At 45.7% G+C, this 22,814-nt stretch overlaps 1 protein-coding gene and 1 pseudogene across 3 annotated transcripts in view; one reads left to right on the forward strand and one right to left on the reverse strand.

Annotated features, from left to right (window-relative positions):
* Positions 1-22,814, forward strand: part of LOC122920736 (phosphomethylethanolamine N-methyltransferase-like) — a 283,047-nt gene that overhangs the window by 168,136 nt on the left and 92,097 nt on the right. For 2 of the 3 annotated variants that reach the window (XM_044270450.1, XM_044270448.1), the window contains one exon: positions 1,684-1,773. The exons of the other annotated variant lie outside the window; for it this stretch is intronic. In XM_044270450.1, coding sequence (XP_044126385.1) covers positions 1,684-1,773 — 90 coding nt within the window. The remainder of the gene's footprint in view (positions 1-1,683; positions 1,774-22,814) is intronic. 3 annotated transcript variants of the gene reach the window in all.
* Positions 1-22,814, reverse strand: part of LOC122920735 — a 77,964-nt pseudogene that overhangs the window by 21,916 nt on the left and 33,234 nt on the right.

Below are 22,814 nucleotides of genomic sequence, written 5' to 3' on the forward strand. Positions count from 1 at the left end.
CATTCCTCACCTGGTACGCGAGTTATAACATCTTAAAGGGCCCTGCTACAGTACCTGCGCAAGCTGCAATTGGCATCACGAACTACTACACCTATATCCTGATCCACTGCATAGCTGACCCACTGTACCAGTGTCCTGCTCATTGCACTTTGCTACTCATATTTTATGCACCTGAGATTGCTGAATCCCCTCTTTGGGGGAGAGGGCCCTATGGGCAAGCATGCTATAAAGTTGTTTTCAGACATGAGTATTAGGGATGAGCGACTCGACTTCGGATGAAACATCCGAAGTCTATTCGCATAAAGCTTAATTTCAATACTGTACAGAGTGAGTGCTCCATACAGTATTAGAATGTATTGGCTCCGATGAGCCGAAGTTATTACTTTGCGACGTCTTGCAAGACTTTGCATAATAACCTCAGAAATTGATTTATACTGTAAAAAATATTTACCAAACTCTGATTCGGTTCCAAGTGGTACCTTGGAATGAACCCGAGTTCAGGAAATGTTTTTTTCACAGTATAAATCCAGGCATGCTCAACCTACGGCCCCCCAGCCGTTGCAAAACTACAACTCAGAACTGCCTGCTCCTAGAGACCGCATTTCATTTCAGACCGGCTCACGCACAGGCAAGGACTTACCTGTGCCTTGCCGGACTTGTCAGTTAAGGCTCCTTTCACACTAGCGTTCGCTGGTCCGCTCGTGAGTTCCGTTTGAAGGAGCTCACGAGCGGACCCGAACGCAGCCGTCCAGCCCTGATGCAGTCTGAATGGAGCGGATCCGCTCAGACTGCATCTGTCTGGCGGCGTTCAGCCTCCGCTCCGCTCGCCTCCGCACGGACAGGCGGACAGCTGAACGCTGCTTGCAGCGTTCGGGTGTCCGCCTGGCCGTGCGGAGGCGTGCGGATCCGTCCAGACTTACAATGTAAGTCAATGGGGACGGATCCGTTTGAAGATGCCACAATGTGGCTCAATCTTCAAGCGGATCCGTCCCCCATTGACTTTACATTGAAAGTCTGGACGGATCCGTCCGAGGCTATTTTCACACTTAGCTTTTTTTTGCCATTTTAATGCAGACGGATCCGTTCTGAACGGAGCCTCCGTCTGCATTATTATGAGCGGATCCGTTCAGAACGGATCCGCCCGAACGCTAGTGTGAAAGTAGCCTAAGATTGCAGATCGCATGTGTTCGCTGGCGAACACTGCGAACTGGCCATTACTGCTGGCATAAATCAGTTTCTGAAGTTATTATGCAAAGTCTCGCAAGACGTCGCAGAGTAATTACTTCAGCACATTGGAGCCAATACATTCTAATACTGTACAGAGCGCTCACTCCATACAGTATTGAAACAAATTTTTATGCTATTCGACATCGAATGTTTCATCCGAAGTCGATTCACTCATCCCTAATGAGTATGTATGCCATAAGGAGGGATGAAGTGTTAAATGCATGCTAGGGGATTATTCCAGGATTTAACCTTTTGCTGATGGAACACAGCTGACACCGGTGTGTCTGGTTTCCTTTTGAGCACCGTGTGAACTGAGGTGGGGTGGCAGGATCTGACGTGGGTGAGCAAGACATCGGTTTTATTTTTGTTTAACATAATAAAGAATGCCAGAGAATAAAAGTTTCCTTTAGAAAAATAAATATTCCCTTTTCTGCAAAAAAACTGTTTCACTTGCAGGAGTTTATTGCCATGCTAAACCTTGTTCCTGGTCAGCGAGTCATTGATGTGGGCTGTGGCATTGGAGGAGGAGACCTCTATATGGCTAAGGTAAGGCTACAGTGCCTTATAAATTAATCTAAATAACATTTCTTAGGCCCCTTGCAGACGAGCGTGTCCGGATGCGTTGCGTCTGCGATCAGGGAAAATCGTGAGAGTGCGTACGCAATTTAAGTCAGTTTTGACTGCGAATGCGTTTCGATGTTCAGTTTTTATTATTGCACGGGTGCAATGTGTTTTGCAAGCGCATGATAAACTGACTGTGGTACCCAGACCCGAACTTCACTGAAGTTCGGGTTAGGTGTTCTGTATATTTTATTATTTTCCCTTATAACATGGTTGTATAAGGGAAAATAGCAATAATAGCTTTTTTTTTTATTTTTATTAACTCACCTCATTCTGTTTGCACAGCCGGCATCATCTTCTTTCAGGACCTGCCAAAGGACCTTTGATGACATAATCACGTGGTGAGCGCGGTGACGTCAGCGCAGGTCCTGCTGAATGAAGATAGAAATCCAGTTTTTTCGCGCAGCCATCATCATCATCATCTTCTTTCAAGATCTGCAAAAAGACCTTTGACGTAATAGAGCGCGGTGACGTCAGCTCGATTACGTCAAAGGTCTTTTTGCAGGTCTTGAAAGAAGAAAAAGATGATGATGCCGGCTGCACGAACAACAGGATGAGGCAAGTTAATTTATTTTTTTTCCCTTATTTTCCATTTCTATGGAAAACGCAGAATATAAAACTGTCACGGTGGGGAAACCCCCTACCATACAATGTCACCAATTACTAAGCCATAGGCAGGGAAAAGGGAGCTGGTCATCTCCTAAAGCTTCCCTCAAATAGCCGTAGTCCCCTGGCTGTATGAGCCACCTTCAATGGTAAGGGGGCTCATACCTACGAACCTAGAAGTCTAGGAATCCCTGCATTAACCTCAACATCATGACAGGGCAGAGACCTCCTGTTAATCCACGGATGAAAGGCGTCTCCAGAGGCCCAGTAGCTGACATGGAGAAATACAGAATGCAGCAACTGCACGGCAGGTAAAAACAGAACACTGGCAACAACCAACACTTACCTGCCACAGCAGAGATGGAAAGACAACACCAAACATCTACCCGGACCTCCATGCAAACACCTGATGCACGGAAGCTCCAGGCAGCGCTGCATACAGGCTTATGGTTCACCCCTCCGGGAAACAGCCCCTTTCCGGAGGTAACACACACAAATGGGGAACACAGCAAACGTCCATGCAGGCCAGTACACACCTACATGCAAGACACGGCGCACACAGCAAAACCCGTGACACTGCCACAATATGCCTAAACAGCAACACGTTGCCACCGGCAACAGCAAGTGTGGCAACAGTGTCACAGCACACACCATAGACTGTGACAAGAGCATGCTGCGATTTTCATGCAATGCACAAGTGATGCGTGAAAATCACTGCTCATCTGAACAGCCCCATTGAAGTGAATGGGTTCGGATGCAGTGCGGGTGCAATGCGTTCACCTCACGCATTGCACCCGCATGGAATTCTCGCCCGTGTGAAAGGGGCCTTATAAGGCCTCTTCTGACCATTACGGATTGGCTCGGGATGCGTTGAGGGTGCACTCAGTGAAACTCCCACCATTTTGCAAGCAAGTTCAGTCAGTTTTGTCTGCGATTGCGTTTAGTTTTTTCCACGCGGGTGCAATGAGTTTTGATGCGTTTTTCACGCACATGATAAAAACTGAAAGGTTTACAAACATCTCCTCTTAGCAGCCATCAGTGAAAAACGCATTGTATCCACACTTGTTTCCAGATGCAATGCGTTTTTCATTGAAGCCCCATTCTCTTATGTGGGGCTGCATGAAAAACGCAGAATATAGAACATGCTGCGTTTTTCACACAATGCAGAAATGATTCATTGAAATGAATGGGTCAGGATTCAGTGCGGCTGCTATGCGTTCACGTCACCCGTTGCACCCACGCGGAAAACTTGCTTGTGTGAAAGGGGCCTAAGACTGGATTCACGCATGCCAGGTTTATTGCAGACATTTTGAACACCTTGACTTAACACCTGAGCGTTTCTGAGACGCGCGTTTTACGCACGTATTTGTTGCGCGTTTTTATGCACGTTTTTTGCAATAGTAAACGCGCGTTTGTGTGATTGACTGCAGTGTTGTCCAATGAGTCTATGGGCCATAACGCGTGACAAACGCCCCAAAAAAAAGCTCAAGAACTTGTTTATGCGTCGGGCGTTTTACAGCACGTTCAAACGCGCTGTAAAACGCTCAAGTATGAACCAGGGCCATAGGGAAGCATTGGTTTTCACGTGTTGAGCGTTTTACAGCGCGTTTGAACACGCTGTAAAACACTCAGGTGTGAACTTAGGGTTAGAGGTAAATTCACTGAAGTTTCTGCAAATAATCTGCCTTAGGCCTCTTGCACAACCGTATGTATTTTGCGTTTCGCAAAAAATACGGATGACATCCGTTTGCATTCTGTATTTTGCGGAACGGAACAGCTGGCCCCTAATAGAACAGTACTATGCTTGTCCTTATTGCGGACAATAATAGGATATGTTCTATTTTTGTGCGGAACGGAAACGGAATGCACACGGAGTACCTTCAGTTTTTTTTTTTAGGCGGACCCATTGAAATGAATGGTTCCGTATACGGTCTGCAAAAAAAACTGAACGGAAACGGAATGAAAATACGTTTGTGTTCAAGAGGCTTTATTTGAATTAATTCTAAGATGTCGGACAAATTTGTGTTGGCTACAAATATTCCTCCTGATCTCAACACATGTATGATTGCATTATCCAAGTGTGTCTACGTATTCGTAACCCTTTCAGGACCATGCCATATTTCACATTAAGGACCGGGATGTTTTTTTTTAAATTTGACATGTGTCACTTTAAGTGGTAATATCTTTGAAACTCTTTTACTTATCCAAGCCATTCTGAGAGTGTTTTCTTGTGACTAGAGTTGAGCGGACACCTGGATGTTCGGGTTAGACGGATTTGGCCGAACTTCACAAAAAAGTTTGAGTTCTGGACCCGAGCTTGACCCCTAACCCGAACCCCATTGAAGTCAATGGGGACCGAACTTTGGAGCACTAAAATGGCTCTAAAAGTGTCATGGAAAGGGCTAGATGTCTGCAAATGGCATCAAAATGTGGTTAAGAGCATGGCAAGTGCTCTGCAAACAAATGTGGATAGGAAAATTACTTTAAATAACATAAAATACATAAAAATAAAAAATAATAATCTTGATCTAGGAGGATGAGGTCCATTTGGAGTAGGAGGTTGAGGAGGTGGTGGATGTGGCTGTGTAGGTTAAAGCGTCAGTGGAGGAGGAGAAGGTAGCCTACACAGTTTTTTGTTTTAAATGTATTTTTATTTTTTTAAATTAGGGTACACCCAAAAACATTGAGAAATATAACCTGTGATAACCCCCTCCAGTCGTGCTAAACACTCGTTCAGACAATACACTGGTTGCAGGGCAGGACAGCACCAATAAGGCGTAAAGGGCAAGCTCAGGCCATGTGCCCAATTTGGAGACCCAGAAGTTGAAGGGAGCAGACCCGTCATTCAGTACATGTAGGCGTGTGCACACATACTGCTCCACCGTGTTGCTGAAATGCTGCCTCCTGCTAAGACGTTCCATATCAGCTGATGGTGCTGGTTGTTGTAGCGTGCTGACAAAGCTTTTCCACATGTCGGCCATGCTAACCCTGCCTTCTGAGGTGCTGGCGGTGCCCCAGCTGCGTTGGCGACCTCTTCCTTCTCCTCTGCCTTTGCCTTGTGCTTCCACTGTGCCCCCGCTGTTCAGGTGGGATAATGCCACCAGCACCGCGTCTACCAGCATGCGCTTGTACTCGCGCATCTTACGATCACGCTCCAGTGAGGGAATTAAGGATGGTATGTTGTCCTTGTAACGGGGATCCAGCAGCTTGGCCACCCAGTAAAGAGCACAAGTTAGAATGTGGGCAACTCGGCGGTCGTTGCAGAGACACTGCAGTATGTAATCGCTCATGTGTGCCAGGCTGCCCAGAGGAAACGAAAAGCTGTCCTCTGTGGGAGGTGTATCATCTGTGTCCTCTCTATTTCCCCATCCACGCACTAGTGATGGCCATGAGCTGGTCTGGGTGCCACGCTGCTGTGTACATGGTTCCTCCTCCTCATCCTCCACCTCATCATCCTCCAGAACTGTGCCCTGGCTGGACAATTCTGTACCTGGCGTTTGTGGGTTTCAGGAACCCACCCTCGGAGCCACTTGTAAATGACTGTCTGGAAACCCTATGAAATTATCCCTCTTCCTCCTGCTCCTCCTGTGCCACATCCTCTTCCATCATCGCCAGCAGCATTTTTTTAAAGGAGGCATAGAAGTGGAATAGTAACGCTGAGAACGGCGTTATCGGCACTGGCCATGTTGGTGGAGTACTCGAAACAGCGCAACAAGGATCACAGGTCTCGCATGGAGTCCCAGTCATTGATGGTGAAGTGGTGCTGTTCCGCAGAGCGACTCACCCGTGCCAGCATGTGCAAGGTAGAATTCCACCTTGTGGGCACATCACATATGAGGCGATGAGTGGGAATGCCGAAGTTACGCTGCAGCGCTGACAGGCGAGCAGCAGCAGGGTGAGAACGCCGAAAGCACGCACCGTACTTTATGCAGCAACTCCAAATTCAGCACATGCGCCAGGCAAGGGATGTGCGTCAAATCGGCTCGTCCCAGAGCTGCTACGAGATTTTGCTCATTATCGCACACTACCAGGCCGGGCTTGAGGCTCACAGGCACCAACCACTCATCGGTCTGTTGTTCAAGGCCCGTCCACAGCTCCTGCGCGGGTGGGGTTTGTCCCCCAAACAGATAAGTTTTTATACTGCCTGCTGTCGTTTACCCCTGGCTGTGCTGAAGTTTATGGTGAAGGTGTTACGCTGACCGGATGAGGAGCCGGTAGAGGATGAGGAAGCGGAGTAGGAAGCAACAGGAGGCAAACTGAAGCGCCCTGGAATCCTCGGTGGTGGAAGGACATGCGGCAAACTGCTATCCGCCTCAGGCCCAGCCTCCACTGCATTTACCCAGTGTGCTATTATGGAGATATAATGTCCCTGACCATGCTTACTGGTCCACGTATCCATAGTGAGGTGCACCTTGCCACAGATGGCGCTGCGCAGTGCACATCTGATTTTTGTTTCCCACTTGGTTGCACAGGGAAGGGATGGCACGCCTGGAAAAGTAGTGGCGGCTGGGCACGACGTACTGTGCGACAGCCACCGCCATAAGGCTTTTAAAACTCTCCTCTGCTGGCATTCAGGGCTAGGGATCGCGGGTGGGTAGGGGGCTACTTCCTCTTCCACTCCACTGTTTGGGAGATGGAGAGCTGAATGCTTCCGTGGGACATTGTGGAGATGATTTGTGACCCAGATGGTGGTGTTGCTGGCAGATCCTGTGTTTGCGGGGTGGCAGGTCACTGCAGAGGTGGATGAAGAGGCAGATACTGCAGCAGAAGAGGAAGCAGGAGGAGCCAGAAACCTTTCTTGGTTTTTGAGGTGTCTACTCCACTGCAGCTCGTGCTTTGCACTTAGATGCCTGGTCATGCAAGTTGTGCTCAGGTTGAGAACGTTTATACCTCGCTTTTGGCTCTGATTGCACAGCGTGCAAACCACTTGTGTCTTGTCGTCAGCACATTGTCTGAAGAACTGCCACGCCAGGGAACTCCTTGGAGCTGGCTTTGGTGTGCTCGGTCCCTTGCTGTGGTGGGCAGTAGCAGACGTACTATCTAGGGGACGGCCACTCCGCTTTTGCACCCTGTTACCTCTTCTGTTGTGCTGGTGGCTCTGTGCGACTACCGCCGCTTCCTCCGAACTACATAGGTCACTCGCATGACCTTGATTCCATGTGGGGTTGAGGACCTCATTGTCCTCCACATCATCTTCCACCCAGTCTTCACCCCTGCCCTCCTTGTCGGTCTGCACACTTTCGAAAGCCCCAGCAGTTGGCACCTGTGTTGCGTCATCATCTGAGACATGCTGCAATGGTCCTTCCATGTACTCATCTTGAAACATAAGTGGTTGGGCATCGGTGCACTCAATCTCTTCCACTTCTGGGGCAGGGCTAGGTGGATGGCCCTGGGAGACCCTGCTATCAAAAGTCATCAAAAGCAGAAGAGACTGCTGCATGAGTTGGGGCTCAGACTGCTTGGCTGGGTGGGAGACAATGTGAAGGAACTGGAGGCACTGTCAGCAACCCAATCTACTATCGCCTGTACTTGTTCTGGCCTCACCATTCATAGAGCTGCATTCGGCCCCACCAAATACCGCTACCACTACCCTCACACCTGAGGGAGGTGTTTCACTTGTCGTGTAGCTGGCATAGATCGACCACGTCCTCTCCCTGCAACAGGGGCTCCACCAGCTATGTCACTTATTTGACGCTCTCCTCATATTTCTCAAATTTAGGATGTTGCCCAAAATGGCTGTTTTTTTAATAACAGAATAGAACAACAGTATCTAAAGGGTGTATCTCACAAAAGCACATATGCAGTGCTGGTGCATTGAGATTGCATAAAATTTCCGCCGCTGCCCACCTAACTAAATGACTGATAAAAGTTATTTTTCTCTGTTACTGGGCCCAGGGCAGGGTAAAAAGATTGTGCACTGCACCCACACAACTAAATCTATGTAGATCGCTGAGTTCAATTGTAGTTCTGATTAAAGTTTCTTTCCTATTCTCTCCCTCACAGCAGCAGCATCCTCTCCCTACACTAGTAACAGCAGAATGACGTGCAGCGCTGTGTGACTCCAGCTTATATAGAGGCTGGGTCACATGATGCACTGGCCAATCACAGCCATGCCATTAGTAGGCATGGCTGTGATAGCTTCTAAGGGCACAGAGTTAAATGCTTGTTGATTGGCTGCTCTGCAGCCTTTCAAAAAGCACCAAGAAATCACCGAACCTGAACCCGAACTTTTACTGAAATGTTCGGGTCCTGGATCCAAAAATCCGAAAGTTCGGTACAACCCGAATTTTACAGTTCGGGTTCACTCAACCCTACTTGTGACACATTTTACTTCTTGATAGTGGTACATTTCAGTCAATGTTTTTCTTTTTTTTATCCCAAATTTACCCCAAAATTTGAAAAATGTGCAACTTTACATATTTCAATTTCTCTGCTTTTAAAACAGATAGTGATACCTCATACACTGAACAAAAATTTAAACGCAACACTCTTTGTTTTGCTCCCATTTTGCATGAGCTGAACTTAAGATCTGAAACATTTTCTACACACACAAAAGACGCATTACTCTCAAATATAGTTCACAAATCTGTCTAAATCTGTGTTAGTGAGCACTTCTTTGCCGAGATAATTCATCCCACCTCACAGGTGTGGCACATGAAAGTGCTGATTAAACAGCATGAATATTGCACAGGTGTGCCTTAGACTTCCTACAATAAAAGACCACTCTGAAATGCGCAGTTTGATCACACAGCACAATGCTACAGATGTCGCAATGTTTGAGGGAGCATGCAATTGGCATGCTGACTGCAGGAATGTCTACCAGAGATGTTGCCCGTGCAATTAATGTTCATTTCTCTACCATAAGCCATCTCCAAAGCCATTTCAGAGAATTTGGCAGTACATCTAACCAGCCTCACAACTGCAGACCACGTGTAACCACATCAGCCCAGCACCTCCACATCCAGCATGTTCACCTCCATGATCATCTGAGACCAGCCATCCAGACAACTGCAGCAACAATCTGTTTGCATAACCAATTCATTTCTGCACAAACTGTCAGAAACCATTTCAGGGAAGATCATCTGCATGCTTGTCGTCCTCATCGGGGTCTGGACCGGACTGCAGTTCGTCGCCGTAACCGACTTGAGTGGGCAAATGCTCACATTCAATGGCGTCTGGCATGTTGGAGAGGCATTCTGGTCACGGATGAGTCCTGGTTTTCACTGTTCAGGGCAGATGGCAGACAGTGTGTGTGGCGTCGTGTGGGTAAGCGGTTTTCTGACATCGTTGTGGATCGAGTGGCCCATGGTGGCGGTGGTGTTATGGCATGGGCAGGCATAAGTTATGGTGTATTTTATTGATGGCATTTTGAATGCACAGAGATACCGTGACGAGATCCTGAGGTCCATTGTTGTGCCATTCATTCACAACCATCTGCACGGCCCCATATTGCAAGGATCTGTACACAATTCCTGGTACCAGTTCTTGCATGGCCAGCATACTCGCCGGACAGGTCACCCAATGAGCAAGTTTGGGATGCTCTGGATCGGTGTATACGACAGCGTGTTCCAGTTCCTGTCAATATTCTGCAACTTCGCACATCTATTGAAGAGGAGTGGACCAACATTCCACAGGCCTCAATCAACAACCTGATCAACTCTATGCAACGAAGATGTGTTGCACTGCGTGAGGCAAATGGCGGCGACACCAGATACTGACTGGTTTTCTGCTTCCCCCAGTAATACAAAACTGCACATTTCAGAGGGGTCTTTTATTGTGGGCAGTCTGAGGCACACCTGTGCAATATTCATGCTGTCAAATCAGCACCTTGATGTGCCACACCTGTGAGGTGGGATGGATTATCTCGGCAAAGGAGAAGTGCTCACTAACACAGATTTGTGAACAATATTTCAGGGTAATGCTTCTTTTGTGTATGTCGAAAATGTTTCAGATCAGCTCATGCAAAATGGGAGCAAAACCGAAAGTGTTTCATTTATATTTTAGTTCAGTGTACAGTCGTGGCCAAAAGTTTTGAGAATTACAAATATTGGAAATTGGTAAAGTTGCTGCTTAAGTTTTTATAATAGCAATTTGCATATACTCCAGAATGTTATGAAGAGTGATCAGATGAGTTGCATAGTCCTTCTTTGCCATGAAAATTAACTTCCCCAAAAACTTTCCACTGCATTTCATTGCTGTCTTTAAAGGACCTGCTGAGATCATTTCAGTAATCATCTAGGAGATCATTATGTCAGGCTGATTGGGTTAAAATGGAAGACTTGAGCTGTTAAAAGGAGGGTGATGCTTGAAATCATTGTTCTTCCATTGTTAACCATGGTGACCTGCAAAGAAACGCGTGCAGCTATAATTGCGTTGCATAAAAATGGCTTCACAGGCAAGGATATTGTGGCTACTAAGATTGCACCTCAATCAACAATTTATAGGATCATCAAGAACTTCAAGGAAAGAGGTTCAATTCTTGTTAAGAAGGCTTGAGGGCATCCAAGAAAGTCCAGCAAGCGCCAGGATCGTCTCCTAAAGAGGATTCAGCTGCGGGATCGGAGTGCCACCAGTGCAGAGCTTGCTCAGGAATGGCAGCAGGCAGGTGTGAGCGTATCTGCACGCACAGTGAGGCGAAGACTTTTGGAAGATGGCCTGGTGTCAAGAAGGGCAGCAAAGAAGCCACTTCTCTCCAAAAAAAAACATCAGGGACAGATTGATCTTCTGCAGAAAATATTGTGATTGAACTGCTGAGGACTGGGGCAAAGTCATATTCTCCAATGAAGCCTCTTTCCGATTGTTTGGGGCATCAGGAAAAATGCTTGTCCGGAGAAGAAAAGGTGAGCTCTACCATCAGTCCTGTGTCATGCCAACAGTAATTTTTTTTTCTGATCACTGCAAAAACACAGTAAAATCGCTGCGCCGCTATAAAGATCACTTTTGAGCTTTTTGGATCTTTATTAGCGATCACAGCTTTACTTCGCAAGCACTCCTATGTACTTTCCCCTCTTTTTATTTATTTTGTGCACATTTTTGGGCAGAGATTTTTTTATTCACATTGATCGATGCGAATGAAGAAATCTGTGCCGTTCATTTTTTCTTTCAGCCCAGAGGCTGAACGAAAAAAAAATAATCTCATTTCCCGTATGTTCAATATAAGGCCTCATGCACACGACCGTGCAGTTTTATGCGGTCCGCAAAAACTGAAGGCGCTCGTGTTGCCTCCCGGACAAGAATAGGACATGTTATATTTTTTTTAGCAGGGCCGCGGAACGGAGCCACGGATGCGGACAGCACACGCAGTGCCGTTTGCATCTTTTGCGGCCCCATTGAAATGAATGGGCCCGCATCCGAGCCACCAAAATGGCGGCTCAGATGCGGACCGAAACAACGGTCGTGTGCATGAGGTCTAAGGAGAATAACATAAACTCCTAATGCTGGCCATATGTAATGATTGCAGAGACCCTCAAATGCCAGGGCAGTACAAACACCCTACAAATGACCCCATTTTGGAAAGAAGACACTCCAAGGTATTTGCTGAGGGGCATATTAAATCCATGAAAGATTGAACTTTTTGTCACAAGTTAGCGGAAAGAGAGACTTTGTGAGAAAAAAACTGAAAGAAAATCAGTTTCCGCTAACTTGTGCCAAAAAAGAAAATCTTCTATGAACTCGCCATGTTCCTCACGGAATACCTTGGGGTGTCTTCTTTCCAAAATGGGGTCACTTGTGGGGTATTTCTACTGCCCTGGCATTTTAGGGGCCCTAAAGCGTGAGAAGTAGTTTGGAATTCAAATGTGTAAAAATGCCCTGTGAAATCCTAAAGGTACTCATTGGAATTCGGGCCCCTTTGTGCACCTAGGCTAAAATGACAACTTTAAAAAAAATGTATACAAAGTTGTCAATTTACAGAGATATTTCTCTCACCCAGCATGGGTATATGTAAAAATACACGCCAAAACACATTGCCCTACTTCTCCTGAGAACGGTGATACCACATGTGTGACACTTTTTTGCAGCCTAGGTGCGCAAAGGGGCCCAAATTTCAATGAGTACTTTTAGGATTTTACAGGGCATTTTTACGCATTTGGATTCCAAACTACTTCTCACGCTTTGGGGTCCCTAAAATGCCAGGGCAGTATAAATACCCCACAAGTGACCTCATTATAGAAAGAAGACACACCAAGGTATTCCATGAGGGGTACGGTGATTTCATGTAAAAAAAAAAAAAAAATTGTCTCAAGTTAGTGGAATATGAGACTTTGTAAGAAAAAAAAACCAAAAACTATTTCCGCTAACTTGTGCCAAAAAAAGAAAATCTTCTATGAACTTGCCATGTTCCTCACAGAATACCTTGGGATGTCTTCTTTCCAAAATCGCGCAAGTTTGGTACCCAAACTCGAACTTCTTCACAGAAGTTCGGGCTTGGGATCAGTGTTCTGTAGATTGTATTATTTTTCCCTTATAACATAGTTATAAGGGAAAATAATAGCATTCTGAATACAGAATGCATAGTACAATAGCGCTGGAGGGGTTAAAAAAAATAAAAAATTATTTAACTCACCTTAATCCACTTGATCAGAATGCGTATTCAGAATGCTATTATTTTCCCTTATAACCATGTTATAAGGGAAAATAATAATGATCGGGTCTTCATCCCAATCGTCTCCTAACAACCGTGCGTGAAAATCGCACCGCATCTGCACTTGCTTGAGGATGGTTGCGATTTTCACACAACCCCATTCATTTCTATGGGGCCTGCGTTGCAGGAAAAACTCAGAATATAGAACATGCTGCGATTTTCACGCAACGCACAAGTGATGCGTGAAAATGACCGCTCGTGTGCACAGCCCCATAGAAATGAATGGCTATGTGCATAGCCTCATTTCTATGGGGCTGTACACACGAACGGTCATTTTCACGCATCACTTGTGCGTTGCGTAAAAATCGCAGCATGTTCTATATTCTGCGTTTTTCCTGCAACGCAGGCCCCATAGAAATGAATGGGGTTGTGTGAAAATCGCAACCATCCGCAAGCAAGTGCGGATGCGGTGCGATTTTCACGCACGAATACAGAATGCATAGTACAATAGCTCTGGAGGGGTTAAAAAATATAAATAATTATTTAACTCGCCTTAATCCACTTGATCACGCAGCCGGCATCTTCTTCTGTCTTCATCTTAGCCTTGTGCAGGAACAGGACCTGTGGTGACATCACTCCGGTCATCACATGGTCCATCACATGATCCATCACCATGGTAAAAGATCATGTGATGACCGGAGTGACGTCACCACAGGTCCTGTTCCTACAAAGCTAAGATGAAGACAGAAGGAGATGCCGGGCTGTGCGATCAAGTGGATTAAGGTGAGTTAAATATTTTTTTATTTTTTTAACCCCTCCAGCGCTATTGTACTATGCATTCTGTATTCAGAATGCTGTTATTTTGATTCAGTGCGGGTGCAATGCGTTCAACTCACGCATCGCATCCACGCGGAATACTCGCCTGTGTGAAAGGGACCTTAGGCTTTACAGGGTTCTTCAAAATTTACCCCCGCCCAAAATGCCAGAACAGTAAAGTGAGTCCATGGGAGATCTTTTTTTTTTGCCAGAAGTTAGCAGAAATGGAAACTTTATTTTTTTCCTCAGAAAGTGTCATTTTCCGCTAACTTGTAAAAAAAAAATTAAATCATACATGAACTCACCATGCCCCTCCGCGAATACTTTGGGGTGTCTTCTTTCTAAAATGGGGTCATTTGGGAGGTATTTATATTATCCTGGCATTCTAGCACCTCAAGAAACATGACAGGTGCTCAGAAAGTCAGAGCTGCTTCAAAATGCGGAAATTCACATTTTTGTACCATAGTTTGTAAACGCTATAACGTTTGCGCAAACCACTATATATATATATATATATATATATATATACTTGTTGGATTTTTTTCTTTATCAAAGACATGTAGCACAATAAATTCTGACACAAACTTGTATAGAAATTTAATTATATTTGAACAATTTTACCAGAAAAATTTAATTACACTTTTTTTGAGAAAATTGCGGTCTATTTTAATATCAGAAAAACGAAAAATCTCAGCAGCAATCAAATACCACAAAAAGAAAGCTGTATTTGTGAGAAGAAAAGGAGCTAACATTCATTTGGGTGCCAAGTTGCATGACCGAGCAATAAACCATTAAAGTTGTGAAGTGCTGATTTTTAAAAAAAGGGCCTGGTCACTAGGGGGGTATAAACCTGTGGTCCTGAAGTGGTTAATCCATTTTTTTCCACTAACAAAGCAAGGGTTAACAGCCAAACAAAACTCAATATTTATTAACCTGATTCTGTAGTTTTCAGAAACACCCTATTTGTGATTGTAAACTGCTGTACAGGAACACGACAGGGCGCAGAAGGAAAGGAGTGCCATATGTTTTTTGTGGGGCAGATTTCACTGGGATAATTTCAAGTTGACATGTCACATTTAAAGACCACCTGATGCACCCCTAGAGTAGAAACTCCCCAAAAAGTTACCCCATTTTGGAAACTACGGGATGAGGTGGCAGTTTTGTTGGTACTATTATTAGGGAAACAGATAGGGAAATCTGTCACAAAGACCGTCATCGCCGAACAGTGTGCTGTCTTCCTGGCGCTAGAGTTCGACACATCGCAGATCGGGTTGACAGATTACTGGGAGGGGTTGAAGAATGGTCCATATCGGAACCAATGACAAAGTTAGGGGTAGGTGGAGAGTTCTTAAAAATGATTTCGGGGATTAGGGCAGGACCTAAAAGGTAGTATTTTCCGAAATACTACCTGTACCACGGGCCACACAAGAAAGTCAGCGGGAGATTAGGAAGATTAACAAGTGGCTCAAGAACTGGTGTAGGAAGGAGGGGTTTGGGTTCCTGGAGAACCCATTCTCTATCGGCTACAGGCTCTATCATAGGGACGGGCTGCACCTCAGTGGGGAAGGGGCAGTTGTGTTGGGGGAAGAAGATGGCTAGAAGGTTGGAGGAGTGTTTAAACTAGGGACTGGGGGAGGGTAATTATGTTATAGGAGGGGAAGATCGTGCAGAAAGAGACCGGGGGCAAGGAAGTGGGAGTAGTGGGACTGGTGGAGGAATTTAAGGAGGGACTAGAACAGTTCAGAAGGAAAGGTGTAGGGTAAAACATATACATAAACCTCTCAAATGTATGTATACTAATGCCAGAAGCCTGACTAATAAAACTGGTGAACTGGAATTAGTCATGTGTGAGGAGGACTATGACATTGTGGGAAAACAGACATGGCTGGATGATAGCTATGACTGGGCAGTTAATGTACGGGGTTACAGTCTGTTTAGAAAGGATCGGCAAAACCGGAGAGGGGGAGGGGTCCACCTTTATGTGAAGTCCTGTCTAAAGCCCACAGTCCGTGAAGGTATAAGTGAGGGACATGAACATGTGGAGTCACTGTGGGTAGAGATAAATGGAGCTAAAAACAATAATAAATTGCTAATAGGAGTTTACTATAAACCACCTAATATACCAGAGTCCACAGAAAATCTACTACTAAATGAGATAGACAAGGCGGCAAATCAATCATAATGAGGTGATTATTATGGGGGACTTCAACTACCCAGATATAGACTGGGAAACTGAAACTTGTATATCTCATAAAGGAAACAGGTTCTTGGCAATAACCAAAGACAATTACCTCTCCCAACTGGTTCAGGACCCGACTAGAGGGACGGCCATACTGGACTTAGTATTAACCAATAGGCCTGACAGAACAACAGACGTGCAGGTTGGGGGACACCTGGGAAATAGTGACCACAAAGTAATAACCTTCCAATTATCATTCAAAAGAGCGTTTCTACAGGGAGGAACAAAAATACCAAACTTCAAAAAAGCTAAATTTAGCCAACTAAGAGAGGCCAAAGGCCTAACTAAATGGGATAAAGTCCTCACAAATAAAAATACAGCCACAAAATGGGATATCTTTAAAAGCATCCTAAAATCTCATTGTGAGAGGTACATACCGTATGGGAATAAAAGGTTAAGGAACAAAAAGAAACCAATGTGGATAAACAACTGTAAAGAAAGCAATAAATGACAAAAAGAAAGCATATAAAACACTAAAACAGGAGGGTAGCACGGAAGCACTGAAAAACTATAAGGAAAAAAATAGAACATGTAAAAAAACTAATAAAAGCGGCCAAACTAGAGACCGAGAGATTAATTGCCAAAGAGTAAAACTAACCCTAAAATGTTCTTCAATTATATAAATGTTAAAAAGTATAAATCTGAAGGTGTCGGCCCTTTAAAGAGTAATGAGGGGGGAGTCGCAGAGAGCGACGAGGAGAAAGCAAAGCTGTTAAATATTTTTTTCTCCAATGTATTTGTCACGGATGATCCGCGAGAATATTGAACTGTCCTCCCAATATTATCAATATTACTCTGCCTTATTGAACAGTAGGTCTATTAAACAGTAATTATTTCCCTAGGCCCCAGAACCTACAATTTGATTATTCAGAGCGTCTCCTTCTGTCCTTCTGTTGTACCCAGAGAACAACATAGTCCTTTTGTTCAAGTCAGTCAATAGATGCCCAGCAGATAACGCAATTACAGCTGGCTTCCTCAGGTTGACAAAAGAACTTCCCTTCCTGAAGAGATATCACAGCTAGGTGTGAAGACTGCACCTGGGAAGGAGCCATATGGTGTCGCTGCTATAAGGGTCTGTAAGCTAGCTTGCGGCACACAGGCCGGCACCAAAGTTTCCCAGATTGCAACATGAATCTGACATAGGATTTTTACCTTTTTAAGAGAGACCATGCATCTTACGGACGTAAAAATTACATCATCGTGTCACTCAGAATTCACTGGACGTTTACATAGGACAAACATAACTCTAAGATGTAACCAGGTAAAGTTATGGTGTTACCCCATCATAGAACCAGTTATAATAGTAATATTTGGTATCCCTGAACTCCATATTTTGTGGGGAATGTGAATATGTGCTTGTTACTTGTGTACAGCGGAGACATCCCACGATATGGCACATGCCATATTTCAGAACTGACATTCACCTCAGGAATACAGCCTGCCCAGCAGGCGGACTCTCAATTCCCCGCCTTGATTCTGGGAGCCTTTATAACAAAGACCTAGAATCTGCTAAAGGAGTTCTCCACTTTTAACACCACCTAAAGAGGGCCTCAGCCAGAGAACCTTTGGGCTGTAGGCATATTACACTGGACAAAGGCTTCTTGGACTTTATCCCTGCAACGGACTATTTCACCAACGGACATCTTTTCTGCGGAAACTAAGTATTGTCTTCCTTTTCTCTCTTTTTGTTTATTGGACTATACTTTCCTTGATTATTGTGTTAATAATACAGTTACTGTGCATCATGATAATTTGTATTGTATATAGATCTATAATAAATGACCTCCAAGTCATTTCTCTAGCCATATGCCTGTTTTCAAACACTGCAAAAACTTACCCTAGCCTCTCCGAAGAGAAAGCTACTCGGTTGTGTTATCTAGATAGTGGGTTCCTTGCTCCCATAAATTGTGAGGTGGTGGCAGTTAAACTACCCTGTGTGTAGTTCCGGTCCAGTTCGTCACATGCTTACTTGCGATCGGTCGGCGGTCCACTCCCTGCGCTTTCAGCCTATCGACTGTACGGACTCAAGTTAGACTGTCGGTGTGCTGAAAGTGGCTGGGAGGCCTGTTTGCGGATTGACCACTAGGGGCGCTGTGACGGTTTCGTGACCTATTGTGGCCGCGGTCGCAGTTCGTCACAGTATTCACTGAGGAAAATAAACTGTCAGATGAAATTCTGAATGTTTAAATAAATTCACCATTAAAAGTGTCCTGATTCACTGAGGAAAATAAACTGTCAGATGAAATGCTGAATGTTGAAATAAATTCACCATTCAAAGTGTCCTGTCTGACCTAGGAAGAAGTACAACAGCGACGTAAGGGGAAGGTCCCACAGGATTGGCACATGGCAAATGTGGTGCCAATATTCAAAAAGGGTCCAAAAACAGAGCCTGGAAACTATAGGCGGGTAAGTTTAACATCTGTTGTGGGTAAACTGTTTGAAGGTTTTCTGAGAGATGCTATGTTAGAGCATCTTAACGTAAATAAGCAAATAACGCCATATCAGCATGGCTTTGTGAGGGATCGGTCATGTCAAACTAATTTAATCAGTTTCTATGAGGAGGTAAGTTCTAGACTTGACAGCGGCGAATCAATGGATGTCGTGTATCTGGACTTTTCCAAAGCATTTGACGCTGTACAACATAAAAGGTTAGTATATAAAATGAGAATGCTCGGACTGGGAGAAAACATCTGTAAGTGGGTAAGTAACTGGCTCAATGATAGAAAACAGAGGGTGGTTTATTAACGGTACATACTCAGATTGGGTCACTGTCACTAGTGGAGTACCTCAGGGGTCAGTATTGGGCCCTATTCTCTTCAATATATTTATTAATTATCTTGTAGAAGACTTGCATAGTAAAATATGAATTTTCGCAGATGACACTAAACTGTGTAAGGTAATTAACACTGAAGAGGACAGTATACTACTACAGAGGGATCTGGATAGATTGGAGGCTTGGGCAGATAAGTGACAGATGAGGTTTAACACTGACAAATGTAAAGTTATGCACATGGGAAGGAATAATGCAAGTCACCCGTACATACTAAATGGTAAAACACTCGGTAACATTGACATGGAAAAGGATCTAGGAATTTTAATAAACAGCAAACTAAGCTGCAAAAAACTGTGTCATGCAGCTGCTGCCAAGACCAATAAGCTAATGGAATGCATCAAAAGGGGCATAGATGCCCGTGATGAGACATAGTCCTACCACTTTACAAATCATTAGTCAGACCACACATGGAGTACTGTGTACAGTTCTGGGCTCCAGTGAACAAGGCAGACATAGCAGAGCTGGAGAGGGTCCAGAGGAGGGCAACTAAAGTAATAACTGGAATGTGGCAACTACAGTACCCTATTCACTTTAGAAAAAAGACGACTGAGAGGAGATCTAATTACTATGTATAAATATATCAGGGGTCAGTACAGAGATCTATCCCATCATCTGTTTATCACCAGGACTGTGACTGTGACGAGGGGACATCCTCTGCGTCTAGAGGAAAGAAGGTTTGTACACAAACACAGAAGAGGATTCTTTACGGTAAGAGCAGTGAGACTATGGAACTCTCTGCCTGAAGAGGTGGTGTTGGTGAGTACAATAAAGGAATTCAAGAGGGGCCTGGATGTATTTCTGGAGTGTAATAATTTTGCAGGATATAGCTACTAGAGAGGGGTCGTTGATCCAGGGAGTTATTCTGATTGGAGTCGGGAAGGAATTTTTATTCCCCTAAATTGGGGAAAATTGGCTTCTACCTCACAGGGTTTTTTTTTTTTTTGCCTTCTTCTGGATCAACTTGAAGGATGACAGGCCGAACTGTATGTACAAATGTCTATTTTCGGCCTTATGTACTATGCTACTATGTAGTGCTCATTGGAGATAGCTTGTTACCCTAGTGAGGAAAATTGAGGAAAATTGGCTTCTACCTCAGTTTTTTTTTTGCCTTCCTCTGGATCAACTTGCAGGAGGACAGGCCGAACTGGATGGACAAATGTCTTTTTTCGGCCTTATGTACTATGTTACTATTTTAGGGTACATATGATTTTTGGTTGCTCTGTATTAGACTTTTTGTGACGCAACGTAAAAAGCTAGCTGTTTTGGCACCGTTAAAAATTTTTACAATGTTTATCTGACAAGTTAGATCATAGGCTGTTTTTATAGAGCAGGTTGTTACAGACGCAGCAATACCAAATATGACTATTTTTTAATTGTTTGAGAAAAAAAAAATTTTTAGTGTCTAGAGTTGAGCGAACACCTGGATGTTCGGGTTCGAGAAGTTCGGCCGAACTTCCCGGAAATGTTCGGGTTCGGGATCCGAACTTTGTCCCGAACCCGAACCCCATTGAAGTCAATGGGGACCCGAACTTTTTGGCACTAAAAAGGCTGTAAAACAGCCCAGGAAAGGGCTAGAGGGCTGCAAAAGGCAGCAAAATGTAGTTTAATCCCCTGCAATCAAATGTGAATAGGGAAGTGAATAAAAATAAAATAAATAAAAATTAACCAATATCAATTGGAGAGAGGTCCCATAGCAGAGAATCCGGCTTCACGTCACCCAACACTGGAACAGTCCATTGTCATATATTTAGGCCCCGGCACCCAGGCAGAGGAGAGAGGTCCCATAACAGAGATTCAGGCTTCATGTCAGCAGAGAATCAGTCTTCATGTCATAGCAGAGAATCAGGCTTCACGTCACCCAACACTGGAACAGTCCGTGGAGGGGTGTGCACACGTACTGTTCAACCATGTTAGTGAAATGTTGCCTCCTGCTAACACGTTGCGTATCAGGTGGTGGTGCAGTTAGCTGTGGCGTGCTAACCCTGCCCTCAGAGGAGCTGGCCGTGACACAGCTGCGTTGGCGACCTCTTGCTCCTCCTCTGCCTTCGCCTTGGGCTTCCATTTGGGAATGCTCTCAGTAGCGCATCTACCAATGTGCGCTTGTACTCGCGCATCTTCCTATCACGCTCCAGTGCAGGAAGTAAGGTGGGCACATTGTCTTTGTACCGTGGATCCAGCAGGGTGGCAACCCAGTAGTCCGCACACGTTAAAATGTGGGCAACTCTGCTGTCGTTGCTCAGGCACTGCAGCATGTAGTCGCTCATGTGTGCAAGGCTGCCCAGAGGTAAGGACAAGCTGTCCTCTGTGGGAGGCGTATAGTCATCGTCCTGCGTTTCCCCCCAGCCACGCACCAGTGATGGGCCCGAGCTGCGTTGGGTGCCACCCCGCTGTGACCATGCTTCATCCTCATCCTCCACCTCATCCTCGTCCTCCAGTAGTGGGCCCTGGCTGGCCACATTTGTACCTGGCCTCTGCTGTTGCAAAAAACCTTCCTCTGAGTCATTTCGAAGAGACTGGCCTGAAAGTGCTAAAAATTACCCCTCTTCCTCCTCCTCCTGGGCCACCTCCTCTTCCATCATCGCCCTAAGTGTTTTCTCAAGGAGACATAGAAGTGGTATTGTAACGCTGATAACGGCATCATCGCCACTGGCCATGTTGGTGGAGTACTCGAAACAGCGCAGCAGGGCACACAGGTCTCGCATGGAGGCCCAGTCATTGGTGGTGAAGTGGTGCTGTTCCGCAGTGCGACTGACCCGTGCGTGCTGCAGCTGAAACTCCACTCTGGCCTGCTGCTGCTCGCACAGTCCATCCAGCATGTGCAAGATGGAGTTCCACCTGGTGGGCACGTCGCATATGAGGCAGTGAGCGGGAAGGCCGAAGTTACGCTGTAGCGCAGACAGGCGAGCAGCGGGAGAATGTGAACGCCGGAAGCGCGAACAGACGGCCCGCACTTTATGCAGCAGCTCTGACATGTCGGGGTAGTTGTGAATGAACTTCTGCACCACCACATTCAGCACATGCGCCAGGCAAGGGATGTGCGTCAAACCGGCTAGTCCCAGAGCTGCAACGAGATTTCGCCCATTATCGCACACCACCAGGCCGGGCTTGAGGCTCACTGGCAGCAACCACTCGTCGGTCTGTTGTTCTATACCCTGCCACAACTTCTGTGCGGTGTGGGGCCTGTCCCCCAAACATATGAGTTTCAGAATGGCCTGCTGACGTTTACCCCGGGCTGTGCTGAAGTTGGTGGTGAAGGTGTGTGGCTGACTGGATGAGCAGGTGGAAGAAGAGGAGGAGGAAGCTGAGTAGGAGGATGAGGCAACAGGAGTCAAAGAATGTTGCCCTGCGATCCTTGGCGGCGGAAGGACGTGCGCCAAAACAGCTCTCCACCTGGGGCCCAGCCGCCACTACATTTACCCAGTGTGCAGTTAGGGAGATATAGCGTCCCTGGCCGTGCTTACTGGTCCACGTATCTGTGGTTAGGTGGACCTTGCCACAGATGGCGTTGCGCAGTGCACACTTGATTTTATCGGATACTTGGTTGTGCAGGGAAGGCACAGCTCTCTTGGAGAAGTAGTGCCGGCTGGGAACAACATACTGTGGGACAGCAAGCGACATGAGCTGTTTGAAGCTGTCTGTGTCCACCAGCCTAAATGACAGCATTTCATAGGCCAGTAGTTTAGAAATGCTGGCATTCAGGGCCAGGGATCGAGGGTAGCTAGGTGGGAATTTACGCTTTCTCTCAAATGTTTGTGAGATGGAGAGCTGAACGCTGCCGTGTGACATGGTTGAGATGCTTGGTGACGGAGGTGGTGGTGTTGGTGGTACATCCCCTGTTTGCTGGGCGGCAGGTGCCAACGTTCCTCCAGAGGCGGAGGAAGAGGCCGAGG

This window comes from Bufo gargarizans, chromosome 10, assembly GCF_014858855.1.
Source record: "Bufo gargarizans isolate SCDJY-AF-19 chromosome 10, ASM1485885v1, whole genome shotgun sequence".
In the NCBI taxonomy this organism is placed as follows: Eukaryota; Metazoa; Chordata; class Amphibia; order Anura; family Bufonidae; genus Bufo; species Bufo gargarizans.